At 59.9% G+C, this 16,144-nt stretch overlaps 3 protein-coding genes across 4 annotated transcripts in view; 1 reads left to right on the forward strand and 2 right to left on the reverse strand.

The window, feature by feature from the left end:
- The window catches only part of LOC141998762 (uncharacterized), a 406,176-nt gene that overhangs the window by 189,913 nt on the left and 200,119 nt on the right, over window positions 1-16,144 (reverse strand). The gene's annotated exons all lie outside the window — the stretch shown is intronic.
- On the forward strand, window positions 822-3,270 carry RNF225 (ring finger protein 225). Its single transcript, XM_074971753.1, has 2 exons — window positions 822-1,092; window positions 2,025-3,270. Exon 2 carries the CDS (start codon window positions 2,138-2,140, stop codon window positions 2,996-2,998), a length of 861 nt encoding a protein of 286 aa, XP_074827854.1. The 5' UTR covers window positions 822-1,092; window positions 2,025-2,137; the 3' UTR covers window positions 2,999-3,270.
- Window positions 5,815-16,144, reverse strand: part of GABBR1 (gamma-aminobutyric acid type B receptor subunit 1) — a 61,039-nt gene continuing 50,709 nt past the window's right edge. For both annotated transcript variants that reach the window (XM_074971621.1, XM_074971622.1), the window contains exons 17-24: window positions 14,344-14,476; window positions 13,699-13,815; window positions 13,279-13,386; window positions 11,532-11,625; window positions 11,056-11,183; window positions 8,138-8,266; window positions 7,280-7,423; window positions 5,815-7,024 (exon numbers count right to left, since the gene is read on the reverse strand). In XM_074971621.1, coding sequence (XP_074827722.1) covers window positions 6,773-7,024; window positions 7,280-7,423; window positions 8,138-8,266; window positions 11,056-11,183; window positions 11,532-11,625; window positions 13,279-13,386; window positions 13,699-13,815; window positions 14,344-14,476 — 1,105 coding nt within the window. In that variant the 3' untranslated portion in view covers window positions 5,815-6,772. The remainder of the gene's footprint in view (window positions 7,025-7,279; window positions 7,424-8,137; window positions 8,267-11,055; window positions 11,184-11,531; window positions 11,626-13,278; window positions 13,387-13,698; window positions 13,816-14,343; window positions 14,477-16,144) is intronic.

Below are 16,144 nucleotides of genomic sequence, written 5' to 3' on the forward strand. Positions count from 1 at the left end.
TAGGCCTGTTGGAGCTGAGTAGGGAGCCTCAAACTCATTACAGGGTGTGGGCAGCAGATCTGACCCCTGGATGCCTGCCTGCTCATGCCACCCATAGGGTCTGAGTGTCTGCCCTCCCCTGCACTGCCAGCTTCCCCAGCCAACCTCTCCAGCCCCATGGTATCTAGACCCTGCTGCTTAACACTTGCTTTTTGTCCAGGCATCACAGCTTGGGTCTGGGCCCAGAGCAGGCCTGCTGCAGGGCATAGCTATGCTCTGGGGCATGGCTGGGAGAGTACCAGCCCCATGCGCACCCCTCCTTTTCCCGCTGTACACACCTCTCCTCTGCCCAGACCCCTACTGAAGGAGCTAGCCTGGGGTGTAGCAGATGCCCTCTCAGCTCATGTGTGGGGCCTATGGCTTTCTCTGCTGTGCTGCCCAAAGAGTTGGGTTTAGACTGGAACACTCCATGGGTTGGATTCACTTTCTAGGGCTGGGCCTAAGCCCCCAGTATGGCACAAGGGGATGCTGTTCTGTGGGGGCAGGATACATTAGGGGGCATGGCATGGCACTGCAGTGAAGGGAGCAGTCCGGGGGTGCTGTTCTTCAGGGAGCAGGGCAGGGGTTCAGCAGGTGGTGCTGGTCTCTATGAAGTGGGGTGGGGAGCGGCAGGGGGCAATGGGCTGTAGTGAACTGGGGTGGGGGTGCTCAGCAGGGGGTGCTGTGTTGTAGGGGAGGGAGTGCTTTGCTGCAGGGAGTAGTGGGGAACTCTGCAGGAGGCCCTCTGTTGCAGGTAGTGGGGTTGGGGGCTGAGCAGGGGGGCTCTCTGGCTGGGGAGTGAAGGGTTAACCCTGGCAGAGCCAGCTGCTGGTCACATTCCTGGCCAGTAGCCACAGGAAGGGAATGTGGTGGCACCGGCTCCTCACCCTGGCCGCACCCAGCCCCACAAGAACTGGGCGGGCTGGGGTGGCAGGGCGGGCACTGCTAGGGGAAATGCTCCCTGCAGGGGGCAGATTCCAGAACCCGGGAGCTGCTGGGGCCAGCAGCACCAGGAGGAGCAACCCCAGTACACCTGCTGCGGTAACATCCCGGCTGCACCCAAGCCTGGATCAGGTGAGCCTGACTCTATTGGGACTGAGCCCAGAGCTAAGCTTCCACGGGCTGGGGCTCAGGATTGGGGGGGCACCGGCAGAGCTGTATGGAGGAGCCCAGGGCTGTAATAGCAGTGGGGGCAGGACTGAGGGGCATCAGCAGAGCTGGAGGGGGGGAGGGGCAGGGCTGGGATAGCAGGGGGCTGTGGCTTGGGAGTGAGGGGCACTGGCAGGGCTGGGTGGAGCCCAGGGGTAGGATAGTGGGGGGTGGGAGGGGAAAGGGGCACTACCTGATCTGGGAGAAACCCAAGCCTGGGGTAGCAGGGGGCTGTGGGTTGGGAGTGAGGGGCACTGGCAGGGCTGGGGGGAGTGCAGGGGTAGAATGGGTGGGGGTGGGGGGGTTGAGGGGCACTGGCAGAGCTGTTTGGGGGAGCCCAGGGCTGGAATAGCAGTGGGGGCAAGATTGAGGGGCACCAGCAGGGCTGGGGGGGAGCCCAGGCCTGGGCTAGCATGGGGTGTGGGTCAGGAGTGAGGGGCAATGGCAAGGCTTGGGGGAGCCCGGGGGAGGATAGCAGGGGGCAGAGGGGGTTGAGGGGCACCAGCAGAGCTATTTGGGGGAGCCCAGGCCTGGGCTAGCAGGGGCTGTGTCTTGGAAGTGAGGGCACTGGCAAGGCTGGGGGGCTGGCAGTGATGTGCTTTGGGGTGTGCGTCCCCTGGACGCCTCCCTTTTCCTTTCCCCTCCCCCCTCCTGCCAGCTGGGAGTGTCTGGCAGCTCTGTGCTGTGCCCGAGCCCCAGGTGGAGCTGTATCGGGGTGACTCCAGATTAGCCGGGGAGCGGTCGATAGTCTACCCCTGAGGAATTGGGCGTGGGGGGGGCGGCGACCAACTTGGCCAGGCCATGGGGCGCGTTATCTCCACTGGGTAAATATTGTCCTTTCTCCCTTCCCTCCCCAGAGACGTCAACAGGGGCCAGGCCGGACCGCGTCTGCTGGCTGGCACCACCTTGGCCTGAGGGACTCCGCTCGCTGTACCTCTGCCCTTACCGGCCAGGGGAATCAAACCTTGGCATGGCAGCACCAGGGGAAGTAGGGCAGAGGAGGCCCCGGGGCGCTGAGCTGGCAGAGGGGGGCCCCTGGGGCGCTGAAGAGGAGGATGAAGACGAGGCCTCCATGGACTGCGTGATCTGCTTCTCGCCCTACGACCGGTTGTTTAAGGTGCCCAAGGCACTGGGCTGCGGGCACACCTTCTGCCTCGAGTGCCTGGCGCGTATCAACGTCTCCTCGGAGCAGGTCAACGCCATCAGCTGCCCCGTGTGCCGGGAGCTGACCTGCCTCCCCACCCGCAAGGGCCTGCCTGGCCTGCCCACCTGCCGGGACCTGCTGGACCGGCTGCCCCTGGCGCCCGCCGCCCCCTGCAGCTCCGTGCGCTTCAGCCGGCGCCGCGGGCTGCTGTACGTGCCGGGCTGGGGGAACCGGAAGGGCCGGGGGCTAGCGCTACCCAAGCCGGGCCCTGCCCTCAGCACGGTCAGCCTGAGTGTGGACGTGGGGCGGCCGGCACCGCGGGGCATGGGCGTGGGCCTGGGGCTGCGAGGGCTGGGCTGCTCCAGCTGGCCCTTTGCTGTGGCTGTGGCTGTGGCTGTAACCGTCACTGTGGGGCTGGTGATTTCTGCTGTCTACATCTTCTTCCTGCTGCCGACTACCCACGGGCTGGGGCCAGGTGTGGGGCTGGGCAACACCACCTGGCAGGTGCCTTGGCCCAATGGCACCGCTACACCGCCACCGCTGCCCAGTGACAGAAGGCTGCCTGCACAGATCCCCAGGGACAGGGCTGCGGGGCTGGCTGGAGAGATGGAGCCTCCATTGCATGGTATCAGAAGGAAGAGATGGAGGGGCCTGGGCCCCCCAACACTGAACCCACCCAGGAACTGACATGGGGCCTAGCCCCCCGTGAGCCCTCAACTCCCAGCCAGGAGGTGGAGGCTGGGCCACAAGCGGATACTGTCACAGGGGCACCCCCTACTGCTTCTTTCAGCTGACACCTCCAGACTTCCTACCCTCTCCCCCAGGTTTTGGGGCTGTGGCTCAGGGAGGGGGGGGCAGAAGCTTTGAGCCCCCAGAAGAATGTGCCCTAGATCGAGTCCATCGAGGGGGGTCAAAGGCCCTGATTTGCTGCTAAAGGGAACCAATGAGGGACCCCCTCCCCCAACACCAGCTTCCCCCGTTTCTCCCCTCCCCCCTTCATTAAATGATTTTATTTTTCATTGGTGAAGGCTCTGGAGGGTCTGTGGCAGCAATAGGGGAAAGCCAAAAAGGGCTCAAGACTTGACCCTACGTGGGGCGAGGGGAGGTGGGGGCTGGGAGGCAGGACTCCTAGGTTCTAGCCTGGCTCTGGGAGGGGACTGGGGCCTAGTGGTTAGAGCAGGTGCCTGGGGGCTGTGTGCTGGGAACAGCTTGTGCTCAATTTCCTCCCCCACCTCCGCTCCTAGTGCAGGGAGGGTTAATGGCACTTTCTCTCCTTTGCCCCAGGGGCCCAGCACTACAAGGTTTCCTGCTTGGGGATGTTTCCTGGGTGCTGGGGCCTGCACACTCCTCCACCCTCACCTGTCCGGTCCCCAACAACTGGTCTCCGCTGGAAGAGGAGGGGCCCAGCCACTGGAGTGCCAGTCTGCACCCAGCCAGGAGTCCTGGCTCCCAGACCCCCATTCTCTAACCACTAGACCCCACGGCCCTCCCAGAGCCAGGACCCAGGAGTCCTGCATTCGCTCTAAGCGCACCCTGGAGCTCTACTTCCTCATGGGCAGAGCACTGCAGCCATGGCTGAGAAGTCCCAGGCTGGGCAGATTCCTGGCAGCTGGGAGCCCTGGAGGGCTGTGTTGGGGTGTGGGGGGAGTGGAATGCCCCCTGGGGCAAACAGGGGTCCCAGTGGATTGGGGGGGGGGGGGTTGGGGACCAGGAGTCCTGGGTTCTTTCCCTGGTGCTGGCAGTTGCTCAGCCAGCCCCCATACCCTGGGCACAGGGCTGCGTGGGGGTTAACTTTATGGGGCTCACTGTCTCATGGGCTGGGGGGGGCCTGTCTCATGGGCTGGGAAGGTCACTGTTGTTGGGAGCAGTCTGCCTCCAGGGAGCTGGGGGGGGGCAGGTATAGGATGTCTCTGGGGCTGGGGGGGCTCTCTCTCTCATAGACTTTAAGGCCAGAATGAACCGCCATGCTCATTGAGTCTGACCCTCCAGCACATGGCAGGCCAGAGACCCCCACCGGCCCATGCTCTGGGGACCCTCCTTCCCCTCCCAGCAGCTCCCCCATCCCAGTCACACAGCAGTGTCAGATCAGGCTGGGGAGGCCCTGGCCTGACTGCGTCTTGGGGCAACCCTCCCCTATGTGCCCACCTGGGCCCTGGCCGGGGGGGACCCCCCCCCAAAACTGCAGGGAGAGACGTAGGGATAGGACAGCCCATCCTGCCCAGCCCTGCCCCTGCAGCAGGCCCGCTGAGCTCAGCCTGTTTGCACACGCAGGTGTGTGGGTGCCTGTTCTGCTGTATGCGCACGTTGTGCCCTGTGTGCACATGTGGTGCTGTACATGCATTGCATACACTGAACTCCCTCTGAGTGGCATGTGGATGTGGGTACCAGGTGCTGCTCTGTGTGTGTGTGTGTGTGTATATACCCTGTGTGTGCACGTGTGGGGCTCTGTTCTGCATGCTGTGTTGTACTCACACTGTGCTGTGGGTCTGTGCGGTGCTGCGTGTGCTCAGATGGGGCTGTGCACACACTGTGCTGTCCTGCATGTTGTGACCCATGTGTGTTAGAGCGTGTGTTGTGCTGTGTATGCTGCATGTTCTCACATTGTGCTGCCCCCGCAGAGCAACTGCCCAGTGCTGTGTCTTACAAACACCAGTGCTCCCTGGCACATTCACTCCCCGTGTGGGTCTGCTCTCTCCTGCCATTCTCATGGTGCCTGTCCCTGGGACTCAGATGGGGGCAGTCTGAACGCTGATGGGTTCTAGCTAGGGAACCTCCCCCGGCCCCCATTCCAGCAGCTCTGGGCCCAGCTCAGATAGGAGCTGTCAGGAGAGCCATGGGGACCACCCTGGGTCCAGACTCTCGGCTCTGGGCCTCCAGGGTCCATTGTGGCCAGCTGGAGCACTCCCCGTCCCCCACCACCCCCGGTGAAATCACTTGGCTGAGGCCGCGTCTATCCGGGCAGGAAGAGACCCTCAGGGGCGGCTGTGACTGGGGAAATGGCTGTACGCTACAGTCAGATTGCAGGCTGGCCCCCAGCGGGGCTCTCCACCCAGACCCACCTGGTCAGAGCAGGGCTCAGATAAGGTTAATCCCATCCCCCTGCGAAAGCCCCGTCTATCTTTGGGAGAGTGTGACCCTGCCTCAGGCAGCTGTATCCCCACTTCCAGTCAGTTGGCTGTAGCCAGAGTAACCTGACCTGACCCTGTGCACAAGATATCCAGGTCTGCATGGCCATTCTTATGGGTAACCAGGGCTGGTCATCCCCTACAGCCGGTACGTCGCCAGATGACAACATCCACTGCTGATTGTGCTATACAGGCTGACTGTACATGAAAGTCACTAGCTTGTTCTATGCATGACACTCCTACTGTATCTGGGAGTTGCTAGAACTGGTGTTACACCGTGATCTGACTGCGGGGCCTCCAGGTGCGGCTGTGACCTCCAGGCCCAATGTACGCAAAAGGAAGCAGATGGATTTTGCACATAAACAACACAACTGCACGCAATAGTAACCAGATCCAGTTGTTCACTAAAGTGCAACTGAGAAACCAGACCCGGTTGTACACTACAGTCTGACAGTACATTACAGTAACCAGACCCGACTGTGCATTACATTTTGATAGTACAGACAAGTAACCCCAGACCCAGTTGTGTGCTACAGTCTGATTGTACATACAAGCAACCAGATCTGGTTGTGTGCTACAGTCAGACTGCGCTCACACAGAACCAGCCCCAGCTGTTCACTAGTTTAAACATACAAGTAACCGGGTCTGGTTTTGTACTACAGTCCAACTGTACCAGACCCAGCTGTGCACTACAGTCTGACTGTACTTACAAGTAAACCAGACCTAGTTTTACACTACAGTCTGACAGTACATTACAGTAATCAGACTCACCTGTGCACAACAGTTTGATCGTACATACAAGTCACCAGATCTGGCTGTGTGTTACAGTCTGATTGTACTTACATGTACCCAAACCTGGTTCTAGGCTACAATAATACTGTATATATGAATAACTAAATCCGGTTTTGCACTACACCTTGATTGTATGTCCCAGTAACTAGATCCGTCTGTGCATGACTGTACATTGGGGGCCACCAGGTCTGACTCTGTGCTACAGTGAGACTGCACGCCTGGCTGGCATGCTCAAGGGGTAACTTTCCCTTCTCGATTCACTCTGCCCTCCCCACATCACCTTGGTTACAAGCAGCTGCCCCCTCCCGCCTGACACTGCCCCAGCTAGAGACACTCAGGATAGATCAGGCAAGGTGCACATTTTACTCTGCACCTGGATGTCAATTGGCACTCAGAGCTTGGATGGGAGAAGGGAAGATGGATGGATACAGAGAGATTTTACAAAGCTAAGAGATGTGATTGGGGGGAAAAAAGAGACCTTATTTAGCTCCACTCCACCTCTTCCCGGGCCCCACCCTCTTCTCAGGCCCCGCCCCCACGGTGGTCACTTGTAGAGCAGGTGGACGCGACTTCCGTCGCAGTTGCTGCGGCCCAGCTTGTCAGCCTGCTCGGAGACAAGGCAGCGCACCAGGGGCAGGCTAGGCTGGTAGAGGGTGGGCATGGTCCCGGCCGCGTTGGTGAAGTGGTTGTCGGCGGCACACCCATCCCGCGAGGAGGGGTTGGAGGGGCGGCGCCGGGAGCGCAGCTGTTGCCGGTCCTGGAGCTGCTGGCGGAGCTCGGAGACACGCTCCTCCTTCTGCCGGAAAGAAGGGGAGGGAGTGAATGAGTGTAACGCCTCCCCCACCCCCGAGTGGGTGATGAGCCCCCTTCCCTGCCACCCCCCTAAGTCCCCAGCTTCAGAGGGAGGTGGAGGAGAGGACGCCACCAGTGTAGGGTTCTAGTGTCTCACCCCCACTTTATACCCTGCACCCGATAAATCACAGTATGGGAGCACTCCTTCAGGTCCCAGCTGCCCCCCCAAAGACATGGGATGGAGGCACGTCTGCCTCACCTCTGCAATGATCTTCTCCAGCTCCCTGTTCTCCTTCTCCAGCAGCCGGGATTTCTCCTCCTCATTGTTGTTGGTGGATGAGCCCGTTTTCATGGTGTCCTGCTGCTCCGACTGCCACTCGCCCCTGGTGATGAGACGTCGCATCTGCAACAAGTGCCCCCAGTGACTATCAGGGACAACAGTACACCAGGAGCACTGACTCCCAACAACCACCCCTGCCAACTGTCAGAGACAAGACTACACCCGGAGCACTGACTCCCAACCCCTCCACCCCCACCGACGGTCGGAGACAAGACTACACTCAGAGCAGTGACTCCCAACTCCCCCCTGCTGACTGTCAGAGACACGACTACACCCGGACCACTGACTCCCAACTACCCCCTAACTGACAGAAATAATACTACACCCAGAGTGCTGACTCCCAACTATATCCCCTGGCTGACACATAGATACAATACCCCAACACTACACCTGCCCCCTGACTGTCAGAGACAATCACCTCAATGCTATACCCAGAAAATATCCTGAAAACCCCACTACCCACTCCCACTCTGCTATCAGACAAGAACCAACAAGCCAGTAGTGCACCTGGCACTGAGACCCCAGACCTCCAGCTATCCCCTCAACTGACTGAGTCATAGAAAACACCCCAATGCTACACCCACAGCACAGACCTCCATCTCCCTCCCCTCAGTGTCAGAGACAACGTCACAATGCTAACTCCAGACCAAAGATTCTGAGCCCCCCCGTGCTATCCCTGCACCAACAGTCAGACGGGGAGAGAACAGCCCAGCACTTTCCCAGTGCGGAGATCCTGACCCCGTCCGTGCAGGTGGGTGTGGGGGTGGGGGGTTCTACCTTGGGCACGAAGAGTACCACCAGGGTGATGTAGGAGGAGAAGACGACGGCCAGTGAGGCGAAGGCAAAGGCGGCATCCTGCTGGCTGTTCAGGATCATGGTGACGGGGGCGGTGATCAGACACAGCACCTGCGGCACAGCCGGAGCCAGCGGCGTCACTGCGCGGAGAGGGGGAGACAGAGAGACCTGCCCCGACACCCCAAACCTGGTCCATGTAGCCACTCCCCCCCCACACCTTACATGACTGTGGCACAATGTGGGGGTACTGGATGCACGTGCACTGTCATAGCCCAAAGGGGTGCTTGGGGGCCACAGTGGGGTACAGTCAAGCGTTGGGGTGCAGTGGAGCACACTCGCTGCCATGTTGTAAATGGCCATAGCCACAGCACAGTGGGGACGTTTGGGGGTGCGCTAGAGGGCTGGCGTGCAGTGGGTCACGGCGGGGTGCACTCACTCACCATCGTGGTGGGGAGGTTGAGGGGCAGTGAGGAGGTTTGGAGGGGCAGTGGGTCACAGCAGGGCGCACTCACTCACTGCCATGGTGAGGAGGCTTGGGGGACAGTGGGTCACAGGGGAGTGCAATCACCGCCATTTTGGGGGGGCAGTGGGTCACCATGGGGTATATACTCACCACCATGGTGGGAAGGTTTGTGGGTGGCGGTGGGTCAGAGCGGGATGCACTCACTGCCGTGGTGGAGAGGTTTGAGGGGGCGGTCGGAGGTTGGGGACAGTGGGTGTGACGAAGTGGGGATTTTCCCTTCTTATGTTGTATGTGTCTTACTGTTGAGCCTATGTGAGTTTTACTGTTTTGCATGAATACTGTGGGTGCCTCAGTTTCCCTGTGTGCTGCACCAATACCTTTGTGGTGGGAATAGGGGTGTGTGAATTTGGCTTAGACCTCTGGGACGGGTGAAGCTGCGCTAGCTGCCTGCACATATGCTATGACAGGTGCCCTTTGTAACCTGAGACCCAGGAGGGGGATGCAACCAGGTGACAACCAGGTGACTGCCCGGGAAGTGAGACAAAGAGCGGGGTGGGGTGTCAGAGGCCAGGTGGCTGGAAGCTTACAGTCTGCTTGGGGAGACTGGAAGAGGGGGAGTCCAGGGCTTCTGGCCCAGGACTCCCCAAGATGGACTTGGCTGAAAGTCACTGATTTCTGTGCTAACAAGTTCTGTCCTATGTTGTGTACCTGTCGACTAATAAACCTTCTGTTTTACCGTCTGGCTGAGAGTCATGTCTGACTGCGGAGTTGGGGTGCAGGACTGTCTGGCTTCCCCAGAAGCCCTGTCCGTGCAGACTCGCTGTGGGAAGCGTACAGTGGGGCAGGGGATGCTGAATGCTCCGAGGTCAGACCCAGGAAGGTCGAAGCTGTGTAAGGGTATGTCTACACTACGGAATAAGGTCGAATTTATAGAAGTCGGTTTTTTAGAAATCGGTTTTATATAGTCGAGTGTGTGTGTCCCCACAGAAAATGCTCTAAGTGCATTAAGGGGCTTCCTACCCTGGAGACAGGATGCTCAGAGAGAGGAGGCTCCCCCAGAGTCCTGACTGGCTTCGTATGGAGTAGTTCCAGAGCATCGCCCCAGTGACTCTGTGACAGTGGGGAGGTTTGGGGGGCAGTGTGTCTCAGTGGGGCGCACTCACTCACTGCCGTGATGGTAAGGTTTTTGGGGGGGAAGTTTGAGGGGCAGTACAGTGGGGCGCACTCACTGCCGTGATAGTGAGGTGGGGGGGAAGTTTGGGGGGCACTGTGTCACAGCAGGGCACACTCACTCACCGCCGTCATGGTAAGGTTTTTGGGGGGGAAGTTTGCGGGGCAGTACAGCGGGGTGCACTCACCGCTGTGATGGTGAGGTGGGGGGGAAGTTTGGGGGGGCAGTGGGGCACACTCACCGCCGTGATGGTGAGGTTCAGAGAGGGGAAGTTTAGGGGGCAGTGGGTCACAGCGGGGCACCCTCACTCACCGCCGTGATGGTGAGGTTTGGGGGGGGGAAGTTTGAGGGGCAGTGGGTCACAGCAGGGCACCCTCACTCACCGCCGTGATGGTGAGGTTTGGGGGGGGAAGTTTGAGGGGCAGTGGGTCACAGCAGGGCACCCTCACTCACCGCCATGATGGTGAGGTTTGGGGGGGGGAAGTTTGGGGGGCAGTACAGCGGGGCGCATTCACTCACCGCCATGATGGTGAGGTTGGGGGGGAAGTTTGGGGGGCAGTGGGTCACAGCGGGGCACCCTCACTCACCACCGTGATGGTGAGGTTTGGGGGGGGGAGTTTGGGGGGCAGTACAGCGGGGCGCACTCACTCACAACCGTGATGGTGAGGTTTGGGGGGGGAAGTTTGAGGGGCAGTGGGTCACAGCAGGGCACCCTCAGTCACCGCCGTGATGGTGAGGTTTGGGGGGGGGAAGTTTGGGGGGCAGTACAGCGGGGCGCATTCACTCACCGCCGTGATGGTGAGGTTGGGGGGGAAGTTTGGGGGGCAGTGGGTCACAGCGGGGCACCCTCACTCACCACCGTGATGGTGAGGTTTGGGGGGGGGGGAGTTTGGGGGGCAGTACAGCAGGGCGCACTCACTCACAACCGTGATGGTGAGGTTGGTGGGGGGGAGTTTGGGGGGCAGTGGATCACAGCAGGGCACCCTCACTCACCGCCGTGATGGTGAGGTTTGGGGGGGGAAGTTTGGGGGGCAGTACAGCGAGGCGCACTCACTCACCGCTGTGATGGTGAGGTTTGAGGGGGGGGAAGTTTGGGGGGCAGTACAGCAGGGAGCCCCCAGCACTCCTTTACACCGCCGTGATGGTGAGGTGGGGGGGGTTTGGGGGGCAGTGGGTCACAGTGGGGCGCACCCACTCACCGCCATGATGGTGAGGTGGGGGGGGAGTTTGGGAGGCAGTGGGTCACAGCGGGGGGCACTCACTCACCGCCACGTTGTAGATGGCCATGCCCACGGCCCGGTGGTCATTTATCTTCTCGGTGGAGACGCTCTTGGTCTCGTAGGCCAGGAAGATGCCCAGCAGCAGCAGCAGTCCCTTGAACCCATAGAAAATCCCTGCGTGGGGCACAGGGGATGGGTCAGACCTGTTGGGAGGCTGGAGACGGGATGGGAACGCGAGAGACTGGGGGGTGTGAGGGAGACCTGCAAAGGGAGGGATGTGGGTGGGAGAGGACAGGACAAGAGCGGCCCCCGCCCCAGGGGGCAGGCAGCTGTGGGTTGACTATCCCAGGATCACTCCCCGCGGACACTTCCCTCGCCACCGAGCCAGGGCCCCTCTCCCCCAAACACTGCCCATCCCCCACCTGAATCTGGGCCCCTCTCCCCCACCAAGTCAGCAACCCTCCCCACAGATACTGCCCATCCCCCTGCCCCCCACTGCCTGTGCCCAGTGCCCCTGCTTACCCAGCCAGGTGTTCATCTTGGTGGAGCTGCAGTGCTCCAGCTGGGGCAGGATCGAGACGTCAATGTCGGTTTTCGGTTCCTCTTTGGTGAATTCCTACAGCAATGGATGGCAGAGCGGTGAATGCTGGGGGGCAGGTCAGAGCCCCCAGTCAGGGCACCCAGGGTTGCGAGCTTCCCCACCATGCGCTCCCAACACGGTGAACCCGGGGCTGTGAGCTTCCCCGATGCACGTCCCCGACATGGGGATTCCGGGGCCATGAACTTCCCCACCACGCGCCCCCGACACAGGGATCCTGGGGCCACGAACTTCCCCGCCACACGCCTCTGACACGGGGATCCCGGGGCCGCAAGCTTCCCTGACACACGCCCCAGACATGGGGACCCCGGGGCCACGAGCTTCATAGAATCATAGAATATCAGGGTTGGAAGGGACCTCAGGAGGTCATCTAGTCCAACCCCCTGCTCAAAGCAGGACAAATCCCCAACTAAATCATCCCAGCTAGGGCTTTGTCAAGCCTGACCTTAAAAACTTCTAGGGAAGGAGATTCTACCACCTCCCTAGGTAATGCATTCCAGTGTTTCACCACCCTCCTAGGGACAAAGTTTTTCCTAATATCCAACCTAAATCTCCCCCACTGCAACTTGAGACCATTACTCCTTGACCTGTCCTCTTCTACCACTGAGAACAGTCTAGAGCCATCCTCTTTGGAACCCCCTTTCAGGTAGTTGAAAGCAGCTATCAAATCCCCCCTCATTCTTCTCTTCTGAAGACTAAACATCCCCAGTTCCCTCAGCCTCTCCCCATAAGTCATGTGTTCCAGTCCCCTAATCATTTTTGTTGCCCTCCGCTGGACTCTTTCCAATTTTTCCACATCCTTCTTGTAGTGTGGGGCCCAAAACTGGACACAGTACTCCAGATGAGGCCTCACCAATGTCGAATAGAGGGGAACGATCACGTCCCTCGATCTGCTCGCTATGCCCCTGCTTATACATCCCAAAATGCCATTGGCCTTCTTGGCAACAAGGGCACACTGTTGACTCCTATCCAACTTCTCGTCCACTGTAACCCCTAGGTCCTTTTCCGCAGAACTGCTGCTGAGCCATTCGGTCCCTAGTCTGTAGCTGTGCATTGGATTCTTCCGTCCTAAGTGCAGGACTCTGCACTTGTCCTTGTTGAACCTCATCAGATTTCTTTTGGCCCAATCCTCCAATTTGTCTAGGTCCCTCTGTATCCTATCCCTACCCTCCAGCATATCTACCTCTCCTCCCAGTTTAGTGTCATCTGCAAACTTGCTAAGGGTGCAATCCACACCATCCTCCAGATCATTAATGAAGATATTGAACAAAACCGGCCCCAGGACCGACCCGTGGGGCACTCCACTTGATACCGGCTGCCAACTAGACATGGAGCCATTGATCACTACCCGTTGAGCCCGACAATCTAGCCAGCTTTCTATCCACTTTATAGTCCATTCATCCAGCCCATACTTCTGTAACTTGCTGGCAAGAATACTGTGGGAGACCGTGTCAAAAGCTTTGCTAAAGTGAAGGAACAACACGTCCACTGCTTTCCCTTCATCCACAGAGCCAGTTATCTCGTCATAGAAGGCAATTAGATTAGTCAGGCATGACTTGCCCTTGGTGAATCCATGCTGACTGTTCCTGATCACTTCCCCAATGTGTTCCCCTGACACAGGGCCCCCGGGGCTGCGAGCTTCCCCACAGCAGTGCCATGTCAGGGCTGTACCTCGATGGTGCGATGCAGCGGGTCGATGATTTGCCAGATGGCCAGCATGACCACGTCCAGCCCCACCAGCAGCCCCACAGTGGCATACAGCTTCCAGGGCTCCAGGGTCTGCCAACCATGCAGAGTTAGCGCCGCAGTCCAGTACCCCCTGGCACCCCCCCAAAGTGCCTCCCAGCAACCCCTAGTGCCCCCACACACTGCCCCCCCCACCCCCGAGCAACCCTTAGCACCCCACACACTTCCCCCCAGCGCCTCCTAGCACCGCCCATAGTGCACCCCAGTGACCCCAGCACTCCCAGCGCCTCCACACAGCACCTCCCAGTGCCCCCGCTCCAGTGCCCCCAGCACCCCTTTACTCCACAGTGCCCCCCAAAATAGCACCCCACTCCCTGCAGCCCAGCACCCCCAAGCGACCCTCACCTTGCGTCTCTCCTTCTTCTCCTCTTTCTTGGTGAAGACGGTGTGCACCCACCAGATCTTAGTGAACATGCTGCCGTAGGCCAGGCTGAACCCCAGCCCCAGCAGCCAGAGCCGGGCCTGCCAGGAAGCAGAGACCAGAGTGAGAGTGCCCCCTGCTGGGCCCCCCCTCTTCAGCCCTGCCCCTGCTGGGCCCCCCGTCTTCAGCCCTGCCCCCTGCTGGACCTCCCATCTTCAGCCCTGCCCCCCCCCCGTACCGTGCTGGGCCCATCTTCGGCCCTGCCCCCGCCCCTGCTGGGCCCCCCATCTTCAGCCCTGCCTCCTGCTGGGGCTCCATCTTCAGCCCTGTTGGGCCCCCCATCTTGTGTTCTGCTCCGCACCTTCAGCCCTGCCCCCTGCCGGGTCCCCGGTCTTCAGCCCTGCAACCCCCCCCCCCGCGCCCTGCTGGGCCCGTCTTCAGCCCTGCCCCATGCCAGCACCTTCTGCCCTCTCCTGGGCCCCCCATCTTCAGCCATGCCCCCCCGCGCCCTGCCAGCACCCCAACTCTAGCCCTCCCTCCTCCCCATCGCTCTTTTCCCTCATCCCCCCATTCTTGGTCCTGGGCCCTCCCCGCCCTGCTGCGCCCACAGCCCTAGTGCCCTGCCCCACCTGGCAGACAAAGGGGAAGAGCCCAGCCCCGATGTGGTAGCCATCCAGCCCCAGGGGGAAGACAGCCGCCAGCGCCAGCGTGCAGCCCACAGCCGTCATGTTGTTGAGATAGGGCTGGGAGTTCTGGATGTACCTGCAGAGCAGACACAGCCATCACCTGAGGGTGTCCCACAGGCCAGCTCCCGCTCCCTACCCCAGAGATCAGCCCCTCCAGACGTAGCCATCACCTGGGGGGTGCCCCGCAGCCCGGCTCCCGCCCCCCACCCCCAAGACCAGCCCCTCCATCACCTGGGAGCAGACCCAAAGCCTGGCTCCCCCTTCCTGCTCCCAAAGACCAGCCCCTGCAGACGCAGACATCACCTGGAGGGTGGGGGCCACAGCCCAGATCCCGCCCCAAGACAGGAGGGGTGGAGGATAGCCGTGGGGCAGGGGAGTGGAAGGCACTGACCGGACGTGCCCATTGTAGAGGTTGAAGGGCAGGCAGATGATGGTCAGCCTGATGCCCAGGCGGAGGGTGGGGGGTAAACATGGGGCAGGGAGGTGGAGGAGGGGGGCACTCACTGGATGTGCCTGTTGTAGGTGTAGAAGGACAGACAGACGATGCCCAGCAGGATGCCCAGGCCAGGGGGTGGGAGGTAGCCGTGGGGCTGGGGGCACTAGCTGCACGTGCCCGTTGTAGATTTTGATGGCGAGGCACACGATGGACATCAAGATGCCCAGGCCGGGGGTGGTGGGAGGTAGCCGTGGGTCATGGGGCGGCACTGATGGGACATGCCCCTTGTAGGTATTGAAGACCAGGCAGAAGATGGCCAGCAGGCTGTCCAGATGCAGGGTGGGGGGTAGCCATGGGGCAGCGGGCTGGAGGAGGGGAGCACTAACCGGACGTGCCCGTTGTAGCTGTTGAAGGCCAGGCACACGATGGACATCAGGATGCCCAGGCTGCAGGGGAGTGGTGGGTAGCCATGGGTCATGGGCACCACTGATCGAAAGTGCCCCTTGTAGGTATTGAAGACTAGGCAGATGGCCAGCAGGATGCCCAGGGGGGGTGGTGGGGGGGCAGGGGGATGGAGAACGGGGTGTGATGTTCTGTACCTTGTGGGAACACCCTAAACCCCCATGTTCATCCTTATAATACGACTGTGTGGTATCCAATGCAAAGTTTGCCATGTTGGGTGTCTTCAGAAGGCTCATGATGCACTGAGCATTGTTGTTATAGTGATGTTACAGTAATGTTATAGGTTATAATTTCATGTATATAGTTATGAGGTTGAAAGTGGGTCCTTATGGCCTAAAATAAGCCCAGGCAAAAACTCTCCAAGAGCAGAGAGGCAGTTCACACCTCATCAGGGCACATATGGGACAAACCCAGCCCAGACTCACAGGAACAAAGGACTAGGCAGCAACAAAAGGATCTGTTGGACTCTCTAGTGAGTCACTCCCCTTCCTTTGGTCAGTTTGGGATTGTGATGAGGTAAAGCTCACCTGACTCTGAAGGGGGGGGCCACAAAGCCAAGAGGGAAGAAAGAACATGATAAAAGGGAGAGATGTTTGCCATGCTCTTCCGGTCTCTTCCACCTCCATCTACAGACATCACCACAAAGCAACTGAAGCGCTGATCAAAGGGGAGAGCCTGGCTGAAGGGCAGCCAGCCAGCCTGTGATGAGAAGCATCTAAGTTTGTAAGGGCACTGAAAGTGTTAAGATCAGCTTAGAATGCATTTTGCTTTTATTTCATTTTACCAAATCTGACTTGTTATGCTTTGACTTATAATAACGTAAAATTTACCTTCGTAGTTAATAAA

Source organism: Natator depressus, chromosome 14 (genome assembly GCF_965152275.1).
Source record: "Natator depressus isolate rNatDep1 chromosome 14, rNatDep2.hap1, whole genome shotgun sequence".
Lineage (NCBI taxonomy): Eukaryota > Metazoa > Chordata > Testudines > Cheloniidae > Natator > Natator depressus.

Coding starts and splice junctions, on each gene's coding strand:
- RNF225 (XM_074971753.1), top strand. CDS start 2,138: ATGGCAGCACCAGGGGAAGTAGGGCAGAGGAGGCCCCGGGGCGCTGAG.